Source organism: Linepithema humile, chromosome 3, assembly GCF_040581485.1.
Source record: "Linepithema humile isolate Giens D197 chromosome 3, Lhum_UNIL_v1.0, whole genome shotgun sequence".
In the NCBI taxonomy this organism is placed as follows: Eukaryota; Metazoa; Arthropoda; class Insecta; order Hymenoptera; family Formicidae; genus Linepithema; species Linepithema humile.
The window spans coordinates 11,320,439-11,333,529 of NC_090130.1; the positions used below are offsets into that span (position 1 = coordinate 11,320,439).

General features: G+C 32.4%; 2 protein-coding genes across 4 annotated transcripts in view; one reads left to right on the forward strand and one right to left on the reverse strand.

The window, feature by feature from the left end:
• Positions 1 to 13,091, reverse strand: part of Src64B (Tyrosine-protein kinase Src64B) — a 77,862-nt gene that overhangs the window by 23,161 nt on the left and 41,610 nt on the right. The window lies entirely within an intron of this gene.
• Positions 8,259 to 13,091, forward strand: part of LOC105672789 (uncharacterized) — a 46,178-nt gene continuing 41,345 nt past the window's right edge. Inside the window, exons 1-2 of the mRNA XM_067351814.1 lie at positions 8,259 to 8,384; positions 11,428 to 11,571. Of these exons, the coding sequence (XP_067207915.1) occupies positions 8,259 to 8,384; positions 11,428 to 11,571 (270 nt within the window). The remainder of the gene's footprint in view (positions 8,385 to 11,427; positions 11,572 to 13,091) is intronic.

Here is a 13,091-nt window from a genome sequence, read left to right on the forward strand (position 1 = left end):
TTTACATAGTATGCTCATTGGTCGAGACGGTCTTATGCTATGCATATGCAGTTATGTCATTTTGTGTGTGATGGCCTTTATAGTAAATTAAATGTCTTATGTCAATATTACCATAGAAACAAACTAATGTTTATGTTACCATGGAAGCTGGCTAATGTTTATAAAATTATTGATTTTCTTGGACTGTCAGATTTATGCAAGCTGTCAGATTGTGCGGACGCGTACCTGATAGCTCCGGCATATTATACTCGAATTCTTGTTACATTAGCTGCATTCAGCAGAACAAACCGCTTAGTAGCAATCGAACGTGATTGGCTCTTACTTTTATAACCAACAAATCAACAGTCGAGATTCAACGGAAAGTCTACAACTGTTGAGTCTGCTGAACGCAGTCATTGTTACGTTGTTGTGTTTCAGTGTTTAATTATTAAAGTGTTTTATTATTAAAATTGTGTTCCGTTCTTTGTGCGAGTAATTATTATTCGGGCGATCGCGGACTGTCGATTACGACACGCGGACACAACAATATTTTACCTAACTTCAATATTTTAGTCGTTATTATCAAAAAACTTGTAAAAGCCCCTGTAGGAGGGGCGGCACCAACTGCATCCACGCATACACTTTACAACGCGAAGCGAAGTTCCACATGGGTTTACGACTTTCTACGCAAAGCGAGATTCAATCCAGACTCTATGTGTATAGTTTTTCGACGGCGGAGCACACTGCCTTCAAATTTTTGATAATAATGACTAAAATATTGAAGTTAGGTAAAATATGTATAGGACCTTATTTATAGAGCTTTTTATAAGCTTCATTTTTTGTTTGACAACTTTTTCCGTACAATAAATACTTTCTGAAATAATTAACAAAAACAGTTTTACCTTTGAGGGGGGCTAAGGGGCATTTGCGCCAAAAATCCATTTGGGAATATTATTTACTAGATAAAATAAGTATTTAGGCTAAAAATCAGCCAAATCGGAGGTGATAGCTTTTCGGAAGTTTATCCCCAAAAAGGGTTCAAAAAGAATTCTTTTTTTTGAATTCTTTATGATCTGTCAAAATGATTACAAAAAAATTGTCTAAAAGTGCTCTTTTCTGAGTTCTTTAACAGTAAATAAAAAAGAGCTCACTACGAATTTATATTTCTAACACAAAATAGTTCTTTATAATCAGTTCATTTTGACATCATAATATGATGCGCGAAAACAAAAAACACGCATTACCCAACTTGACCCGGCCATTGTTCTTGCTGGTCATCCATATATGTTCGTCGATTATTCTCTTTGTTATTTATATTTACTCACAAAGTACTTTCCAAGTCTCGCAGTTCGCAGTGCACAAAAAGACACGCAGTGTGTGAAATTGCTCCTGATACAACAATCTCTGATGCAATTTTAATCGGATAGCGCCGCTCCTAACGCTCGGCGGCGCTGGCCCTAGCGGCTGCTGCGCGCGCGGTAAAGAGAGGAAAGGAGGCGTATACCACGAGAATCGGCCGAAAAGATGAAATAATTCCGAGCCCTGCTGTATGGGAAGGTTTAATAAAGATTTTGGACGCTTTAAAGCAAAATAAATTTAGTTTGGCGTATTTTGTTTTATCGTTATAGAAAAAAAAAAATCGTAAACATTTCATTATTATAAAAAAGAATAAACTAACACTAAAAAATATTTTGTAATCTCTAAGAATATAACAATAGCACAAAAATTCATAAATGATAAGGTCTGGCCAAGTTCCAAAAAAGACATTCCAATATGTTTATATTTTAATAATTATCTAAATTTTTAATATATCACCAACATGAAAAGTAACTGATATGTTATTCAAGGTGCAAATTCAAAATAAACATACATAAAATATTCATAAAATGTATAAATAAAACTGATCAAAATTTGATTTAAAAAAAATTTAATTAAAATAACAAAATATTTATTAAAAAATACAAAAACACTTGGCGCTGCCACACCGAACAACATGTTAACTTACATAATGTCAATTAATTACATGATGTCAATTAATTATGCTATTATTACATTATTACTCATTTTCGTTGTTTCATAATACTATAGGTGTAAAGATGTAAAGGGGTGGAGGGGTGGTGGAGCCTCTTGACGGGGGGGGGGAGGAAAGGGAGAAATGGCGTGAAGGGATTGCGCTAGGGGGGGGGGGGGTGAGTGAAGCCCGTTGGCAGCGCCAAGGGTTTTTGTATTTTTTAATAAATATTTTGTTATTTTAATTAAATTTTTTTTTAATCAAATTTTGATCAGTTTTATTTATACATTTTATGAATATTTTATGTATGTTTATTTTGAATTTGCACCTTGAATAACATATCAGTTACTTTTCATGTTGGTAATATATTAAAAATTTAGATAATTATTAAAATATAAACATATTGGAATGTCTTTTTTGGAACTTAGCCAGACCTTATCATTTATGAATTTTTGTGCTATATCACCTACTTTTTTATAAATGTACAAAATTAATTATGTGACAGAATTGAGATTATTTTTCAATAAGTTTTGCACATTTCGGATGTAACATTTATATTAAGAGGATGCTAAAGTGACGGGCGAACTCCGACGCGAAAGCGCCATCATTTCGATGGTACTAAAAATAAAATGACATTATCGGCGCAGCCTACGGACCTATGCCGCGTAGGTCCGTGTGTACGCATTTGTTTGTAGTGGTGACTCACTACACTGACGTGTGGTCTGTGTACGTGTATCATCGAAAGTTTGTAAACAAACGATGCTTGCGCTTGTTTCCTCGACTGAAATTTCGTCGCAAGGTTGCAATATAGTGTACGAGACGACATAGGCGTATATAAGGTGTCAAATAAATATGAACTAAATATGACAAAATAATAAATGAAAAATATACATATAATTCTATATATTATATATTATTGAAGAAAAACGTCATATACTTTTCTTATTTTTATCCTTATGTAGTAAATACTAAATAACTAATTAATCAATTAATTAATATATACATATACACATATATTCAATAAATAGTTATCTTTATTTTGTATTTTATATGATAATGACTGAAATAATGAAAGTATATATTATTTCAGTTATATAAAATACAAAATAAAAATAACTATATTCAATATGTATATGTATGTATTTAATAATTAATTAACTTATTTATTTATTTTGTATTAATTACATAAGAATAAAAATAGGAAAAGCATATAACATATTTTTCCAATTAGATATATAGTATTATACATACATTTTTCAAATAAAATATTTTAACAATCTAACTTATCTATTAGACACCTTGTATAAGTCTATTTTGTCTCGTATGTACATTCAACCATACGATAGAATTTCAATTGTGAGAAAAAAGGTTCAATAACCTTATAAATTATCTGATAAAATATAAACAGACCACACGTGCAGTAAATTGCTAACTAACATAAATACGTATTTTTTCAAATCTGTCAGCTGACGTTAGATCGCCTATGACAATATTTCTTAAAATCTGCCAGTTCACGAATAAATCGTCTTTGGCTGTCTTTTTTCTAAACGGTCAGCTGACGTTAGATCGCCTCTGACAATATTTATTAAAAATTGTTAGTTGACGTTAGATCGCCTCTGACAATATTTCTTACAATTTGCTAGTTCACGAATAAATTGCCTTTAGCTCTCTTTCTTCTAAACTATCAGCTGACGTTAGATCGCCTCTGACTATATTTATTAAAAATTGTCAGCTCACGATAGATCGCCTCTGACAATATTTCTTACAATTTGCCAGTTCACGAATAAATCGCCTTTAGCTCTCTTTCTTCTAAACTGTCAGCTGACGTTAGATCGCCTCTGACTATATTTATTAAAAATTGTTAGCTCACGATAGATCGCCTCTGACAATATTTCTTACAATTTGCCAGCTCACGAATAAATCGCCTTTAGCTGTCTTTTTTCTAAACGGTCAGCTGACGTTAGATCGCCTCTGACAATATTTCTTACAATTTGCCAGTTCACGAATAAATCGCCTTTAGCTCTCTTTTTTTTAAACTGTCAGCTGACGTTAGATCGCCTCTGACTATATTTATTAAAAATTGTCAGCTCACGATAGATCGCCTCTGACAATATTTCTTACAATTTGCCAGTTCACGAATTAATCGCCTTTAGCTCTCTTTTTTCTAAACTGTCAGCTGACGTTAGATCGCCTCTGACTATATTTATTAAAAATTGTCAGCTCACGATAGATCGCCTCTGACAATATTTCTTACAATTTGCCAGTTCACGAATAAATCGCCTTTAGCTGTCTTTTTTCTAAACGGTCAGCTGACGTTAGATCGCCTCTGACTATATTTATTAAAAATTATTAGCTGACGTTACATCGCCTCTGGCTTGTCTTATTCTATATTGCCAGTCCACGAGAAAGCCGCCTCTGGCTTGAAGACAAGAATAAGAATTTTCTAATGCCAGTCCACGAGAAAACCGCCTCTGGCTTGTCTTATTCTATATTGCCAGTCCACGAAAAAACCGCCTCTGGCTTGAAGACAAGAATAAGAATTTTCTAATGCCAGTCCACGAGAAAACCGCCTCTGGCTTGTCTTATTCTATATTGCCAGTCCACGAGGAAACCGCCTCTGGCTTGAAGACAAGAATAAGAATTTTCTAATGCCAATCCACGAGAAAACCGCCTCTGGCTTGTCTTATTCTATATTGCCAGTCCACGAGGAAACCGCCTCTGGCTTGAAGACAAGAATAAGAATTTTCTAATGCCAATCCACGAGAAAACCGCCTCTGGCTTGTCTTATTCTATATTGCCAGTCCACGAGGAAACCGCCTCTGGCTTGTCTTATTCTTTATTGTAAGATACTTTTATTACGTCATATGCTCTATGTATATATATATAATGTATATTATATGCTCCATATTATCTATATTCATATCAAAATATCTTTCTAAGAAATTGACATCATTTTGTATACTCTTTTTACAATATATGATATATGATATATGCCATATTTTTTATTTCTAAAGCATGAAATATAAAGATATTTTTATTTTTTTGTGTCTATCATTTGTAAAAAAATTTTGATAAAAGAAACAACATTAATTTTACGACTTGCAATAATCTGTTTCATTATATGCTTCTTTTAAATACTTACAATTAGCCTTATTTTATGTGATTAACTTGGTATTTAAAATACCTATCAAAATCGAAAATGTATTTCTATTACAGTAGAAAAGAAACATTCTTGTCTTACAACAGAAAGAAATGGCAAAATATAATATTGTCTAAAGTACAGTCCAATAAAAACTGTTAAAATTGAACATTTTATAAAACCACTGTGATTCATGAAAAATCAGAACTATTATTTCAAAAATATAGACATATTTCGACTGTGTGTTTTAAACTGCACTACACATTCAAAATTCACAGAATAAATTTATTTCTGCAAAGTTGTGTATAATGTCAGTGAAAAAGTGATTTATTTGTTATTACATATACATGATATTTTACCATTCCTCTCTGGTGTAAGACTACAATGTTTTTTTTTTATTGAACTAGAAATTAATTTTATATTTTGATGTGTATTTTAGATACCAAGGTAAACGCATAAAATAAAGCTAATTGTAAGTATTTAAAAGAAGTATATATTGAAACAAATTATTGCAAGTCACAAAATTAATGTTTTTTTTTATCAAGATTTTTTTACAAATGATACATACAAGAAACTAAAAATACCTTTGTATTTCATGCTTTATAAATAAGTTATATGACATATACATTTATTATACAATATACAAAATGATATTAACTTTTTACATAGATACTTTGATGTGAATATACATAATATGGAGCACATAATATACATAATATATACACATAAAGCACATGAATAAAAGTATTTTACAGAAATTAGAATATGAATGTATGTAACTAAATAATATAAATGTTTGCAAGAATGTAGCAAAAATTATGTATAATACATACACTTTTTTATCCTTCAGAGTGTTTTCAACCCATTTTTTTCAGCCGGGTTTTGTAGCACATAACACAAACACACACTCACACGCACAACTAACACATACATAACTAACCTAAAAGATTCTGTATATGACAGATAGCACTGAAAACTGTATAGCGCCTCTATCCCAAAATCCCGGAACTAATCTATAGCTCTTTTTTACCTTATTCTTTCTATATTGCACACATGCTTTACATAAATCTGGAAAAGGGTGGTGTTTTGAAAATAAGTCTCTAAGCTCTATTTTTTTGGTTTTCTATTATTGTTTCATACGCTCTTCTTCGGCACATGGTCTTGTTTTGCAGATTGAAGCAGTATAATTTTGATATAAAAGATATAATTCTTTGAGGAGACATTGTCGGTAAATTTTCAAAAATTTTTTTTATTTTTTGGTTTAAATTTGACCAACTGCCGAAAGATTAGCATATGTACTTTATTTACACCAAAAGATTTGTAATTCTATTAAAGCAATAAAAAACGCCACCCTTTTTAGAAAATTGAAAATACCGGTCGATAAAATAGGACTTAAGCATCCTCTTAAGTCAGTTGTATATTAACTAAATTATCTTACATTTAACACAAGTATTTTGTATTACACTTACATTTTGTGAAACAAATGTTTTATTTCGAATATTCAAACTAAACTATTTTTTGTTGTAACATGTCTTCAGTTTGACTGCTCCATTGATATAAAGCCATGGATAGCTGATATAAAATATCTTTGGTTTGATATCACAGTTTTGTTAAAATTTTTACAAAATATACGAAATAAAACTATAATATCAAATCAAAGACATGTTAAACATAAAATAATTTAGTTAAAACATTCGAAATGACACTTATTATGTTTCATCTAGCGTAACTGTGATATCAAACGCAATACTTATGTTATTATTAGTTATTTTGTAATATTACCAATAAAACATTTGTTTAACAGAACATAAGTGTGATATAAACAAAATACTTGTGTTATAATGTGAAATATTTTAGTTAATATGTAATTAAGTTAATATAAATGTACAAAATTAATTATGTGACAGAATTGAAATTATTTTTCAATTATTTTTGCACATTTTAAATGTAACATTTATATTAAGTTAGTTGTATATTAACTAAATTATCTTATATTCTAACACAAGTATTTTGTATCACACTTACATTCTGTGAAACAAATGTTTTATTTCGAATATTCAAACTAAACTATTTTTTGTTGTACCATGTCTTCGGTTTGACTGCTCCATTGATATAAAGCCATAGATAGCTAATATAAAATATCTTTGGCTTCATATCACGGTTTTGTTAAAATTTTTACAAAATATGCGAAAAAAAACAATGATATCAAATTAAAAACATGTTAAACATAAAATAATATAGTTAAAATATTCGAAATAACACTTATTATGTTTCACATAACGTAACTGTGATATTAAACGCAAGACTTATGTAATTAGTTATTTTCTAATATTACTAATAAAACATCTGTTTCACATGACTTAAATGCTATATAAAACACAAGACGTGTTGTAATGTAAAATAGTTTAGTTAATATGTAATTAAGTTAATATAAAAATGTACAGAAATGTACAAAATTAATTATGTGACAAAATTTAAATTATTTTTCAATTATTTTTCTACATTTCGAATGTAACATTTATATTAACTTAATAACATATTAACTAAATTATTTTACATTATAAGTTTTGCGACTGGATCGATGTCGACGTCGATGAGATGTTCTTCGTTCATTAATACTAATAAAATTCTATTACATGGCAGTTTATTTATTAATAAAATATTAACAAGATTAAAAGATATAATAATTTTCTTTTTCATACTTTGCAGAAGTTCTTTTTAATACTCTTCGAGTTATTTTATATCTTAATCTGACATATTTCGATATAAAATTTAAATTAAAATATCTCTGAAAGTATTAAGTTATGGATAATCTTACCGTAATACTTTTATGATTAGAATGATGACAAGTAGTAAAGAAAACGCATAATTGTTAAAAAAAGTACATTGTAAATTACATACTTTTTCTTCAAAATAACAATGGGTTTTTTTACACGTATTGATTCGTTTTATTATTCTGCGTATAAAAATATTACGGTAAGATTATCGATAACTAAATATTTTAAAAAATTTTAGATTTTACATCAAAATATGTCATATCTCTCTCTCTCTCTTTTTCATGTTTGCGAAATTTTTGTAGTGCAACTTGGGGAAGTCGAATTCATTGACCCCTGGCATTTGGTGCAAGAAATGCACGTAGCGCAACTCAGGGTACTCGAGTTCGTCAACTCTTGGGACCTGATGCGAGGTATTCCCGTAGCGCAACTCGCAAAAGTCGAATTCGTCGACCCTTGGGACCTGGTGCAAGAAATTCCCGTAGTGCAACTCTCGAAAATCGAATTCGTTGACCCTTGACACCTGGTGCAAGGAATTCCCGTAGCGCAACTCGAGGAAGTCGAATTCGTCGACCCTTTGCACCTAGTGCGAAAAATTCCTATAGCGCAACTCACGAAAGTCAAATTCGTCGACCCTTGACACCTGGTGCGAGAAATTTTCGTAACGCAACTCGGGGAAATTGAATTCGACGACCCTTGGCACCAGGTGCGAAAAATTCTCGTAGCGCAACTCGCAAAAGTCGAATTCGTCGAACCTTGACACCTGGTGCAAGAAATTCCCGTAGCGCAACTCGGGGAAGTCGAATTCGTCGACCCTTTGCACCTAGTGCGAAAAATTCCTGTAGCGCAACTCGCGAAAGTCGAATTCGTCGACCCTTGACACCTGGTGCGAGGAATTCCCGTAGCGCAACTCGAGGAAGTCGAAATCGTCGACTCTTGGCACCTGGTGCGAGAAATTCCCGTAAATTTTAATGATAATGATAATACTCTGGGCCCCGTAAATTCTTCATCCGCCCCTGCGGACAGAGGAGAAGAATAAGGAGACGACGTTTCTTAATTTTTGCATTACCAACATCACTTTTTGACCGCTTGTATCTCTGAAACGGCTGGACCAATTTAAATTTTTTTTTGGCTCAAATTAGTCGTGGCGATGCCGCCTTTAAGGATATACTATGTGTTTTTATAAAATTTTTTATATTTTAGTTGCTACAAACCCCCGAAAAGTCGACTTTGTGCGCGCAGAATAAGAGACTTAGTAGTGTCATTTTCCGAACTTTGCCAGAGATTCTTTTCCTGACTTAGTAGTGTCGTTTTTTGAACTTGGCCGGAGACACTACCGCGTCTCCTGATCTAATTTCTGTGTTCATAATAGAAGATTATGTTATAAATAAATTAATATGCAATGCACATTTTGCGGCAGTTTTTTTCTTATTATTAAAACAGTAATAGTAAAAAAGTTCTTTAGATACGTGATTCTGTATACAAACATATGTAGTTGATGTAAGTGGCCTCTCAAAATTATATTGTACCAAATTGCAAACAGAACTATGAAAAGTCAGTAATAAAGCTGCACAATCTTACATTGGTAATTAGCATAGCTAACTAGAAGGAATGTACTTTTATCACTTTTGTCAGAGATATAAAAAATAATAGTCTAGTGCAATCGTTGCATATTTTTAGCCGAGCTCACGGACAATAGAGAATGACAGCGCTTTCAGAGAATTTAATGAATACACGTCGGCGAAATTTCCATCATAAATTAATGTCACAACAAAAGAAAAATAGAAGTGAGGGGACTGAAGGAAAGGAGAGAAAGAAAGAGAGAGAAAAAGTCGCCTTGATTCTCGCGGGACATTGGACAAAATAAGCCTCATACGCGTTGTTTCACAGCCATTTTCGCGCACGACGATGCTTAGAGAACGAAGAGAGATCCAACCGTCAGTAACTATGACTGACAATGAGTCATGTAAAGGCCGTGAGTTACGAATATATGATGTATCTATATATACTTCTCGAGAGAAGATTGAAGAAAAGACGTCGCTATGGGACATTTGAGCTTGGAAAAAGTTTGGTACTTACGGCCAAACTCCCAGTAAATATCCTGTAAGTCTCTTTCACAGAGTCATCCATCGGTTACTAATTGACAACGTAACACGTGAAAAATAGAGGGCTCGAAGGATGAGTTGTGAAAAAATCAAAATTGGAAAAAGAGATCTTGGCATGTTGGACCTTCTGTATAGTACATAACCCGAAGCTAAAGATACATAACGTGTATCTATATATTAGTCATCGTCATCAGAATGATTAAGATATTTTTTTGCCCTCCTCCTTCTATTTAATTTAACGAATAATTTCTATGTTAAATATACTTTATTCGTAAAAATTATATAAAGATGATTTGTATAACCACTGTACAAAAATATATGATAATACGTGGTAATCTGCCTGATACAAATGACGTATCTCAGTCTGTTGACGGCAAATCGCTCTACTTCTCTCTTTGCTTGTGCTGCACTTGGCCATGTCAAATTGTTTGATTTTATTTTGTTCCTTATCCGTTTGATGCGAACGCGGGAAAAATCGTAGAACGCGTTTTGAAGTACTGCAAGACCTCGCCAATTAAATGGAATCGACTTCGCCTTCACTTTCGTTGCGTTTTGTATCCCTGCCAGCTCAATGCCGCGCTCCTTACGACATATTTCGCAGACATAAGAATATTCTTTTGTATATGAAATTAGACGCTTCTCCTACTTAATCTTTTATAAACATGTGAAAACATAAAAAAAATCTGAAAAACTCTGAAAATCCTGAAATCTGAGAAACCCCCAAAAATCTGAGAAACAATTGCTACAACAAAGCTTACAAATGATCCACGTGCTAAAATCGAGATTCACGAATCTGTCTTTTTAACATTTTTAATTCGACAACGCTAATTAAGTGCTAAATCTTCAAATTTACTTTAAACTTTGTTTTATACGCAAGAAAAAAAATTTAAACCAATATAAATATCATTTATAATTCGTAAATTTAGTCTTTATATAAATTAAGTTTAAAACTAAAAAAAATCAAAATATACATTTCGAAAAACATATTCGAATATTTATCATGGTTAATACTTGATAAAAATACATGTGGTATATAAAAATACATCATGGTATATCATAACAGTTTTTAAAATTCCATTACCAAAGTGTTATGTATTTATTATTTGAATTAATTAAAATTATTGGAAATTGTACTTTTTGTACAATTTTTTTTCCATAATTTTGCGCAAGACCTATCTTTCTGATTTATCCTACACAAACTATTTAGATTGTGTAGGGTTGTGTACATTTTAAATAATGATACTTCTCGAAAAACTTAATAATATACAATTTTTATTATTCGACAAGTCTCGATAATCGACCGATTTCAGATATTCATACAAGTCAAGTGCGCACGAATCGGTTTAAATAATCGTTAATAATTTAAAGATCTCTATGATCGGTAAACCGTATTATGCCGTATTATTGTGAATGTTAAAGAATGGACTTTCACATACCAACGATATCAGGGGTCTCAGATCTAATCGCGGTGAATCTATGCGCAAGGATAAGCGAACGGGCGTGCAAAACGCGGCCAATGTCGAAAAGGCGTCGATACGATTGCTTTGCAATACGCAAGTGACGGTATACCATGCAGATGCGTTAATTGATCTCTTTACTTATATACTTGTGATTAATTTGACAACATCGATAAAATACGTGAAAAAAAGACCCATATAAGAAAAGAAAAACTTGAAGCGATATCTAATTGGCGCGTAACAAGAATAGATAGAGATTTGCAATTAGAAGACTTTTGAGACAATTATTTTCTTCCTTTAAAAAAAATTATTTTTGCCTCATGCGCCTTCGTCGAAAATTTTTGTTCTCTATTTATTTAGAAGTAATAAAAAACTTGAGATTTTTCAATGTTAATTTGATATAATTAATAAAATTGTATTGTATTAAATAATGTTACAAATTACAATACAGGGTGTCCGACAATTGTTGAATCACCTCTCGGGTGTAGGTAGAACGGGTTAAACCGAGTAGAAAAATCCTCCACCGTTTTGCGATTTTCGCAATAATTAATGAGAAATTAATTAAAGAAGATCGGCCTGTATATGTTAATAAAATTGTTGAAGGCGGTTGAAAAAATTCTGCGTATAACAATTTAAAAATTTTAGCTATATGTCTAGGGCAAAAAAAAACGCAAGCAATTTCAGTTATGGGGGGGGGGCGGGGGGTGACGTAAAAGCTATAGCATGAAGTAAACTCCCCCTTCTCTCTCACCCTCTCCCCTCCCTCTCCCTCCTTCCCACCCTCTCCTGTCTCTCTCTCTTTCATCGAGCCGTATACTAATGCTTTGAATCTGCTCGGTCTTCCGGCCAACGCGCCAACAAAGCTTTGATCCTCTCGTCGACAGTCGGAAAAAGGCTTAGGGAGAAAACGGAGATGACTTAATAGAAGAAGGTTATCGGTATCAGAGGGGAATGTAAATAGCGAAATTAAAAAGATTGTAATTACATGCAAACTATAAATTAGATTTATTTGACCATTGTCAAAAATCAGCTACTATAAGAATTAAAAAAAAAAAAAATAATAAATTTTATCTTTCTGAAAAAGAATCCTAGATTGGAATTAATGCGGTGCAGTTAACGCCAAGCGAGACATTCGCACACGCGATGCATTTTATGCGTCACATTTCACGTAACTTTTCTCGAATTTTGATGGCTGCTACTCGAAATGCTTTTTGCGTTTTCATTCGTTTAATCGAATTTTCTATATGCAACGACGGCAAATGTTGTAAGAACGAAAATATACACGGACATGGGAGAAAATTCTCGTAGAGGTAGATCGATCGATGCGCTCTTGTCGATTCGTCCGGAAATTCCGTCCAGAAATAAGTCTGCAAGGGAAGAGAATGGGGATCACGGAAAAAAAATTGCTGCTGCCACAACTAATCATGGTTTGCTGAAACTGTATTTGCTGCTGTAACAACCAAAATCGCTACTATATAACAAATATTTGCTGCTGTTGCTAATACGTCGGCATAGTAGCAAAATTTGTAGATGATCGCATGTCTGTTACAGTCATTTTATTTAGCAACATAAAGTTAACTGTCTCAGCTACCTGATACATGTATGGAAAAGAAAATTGTCTTTGCC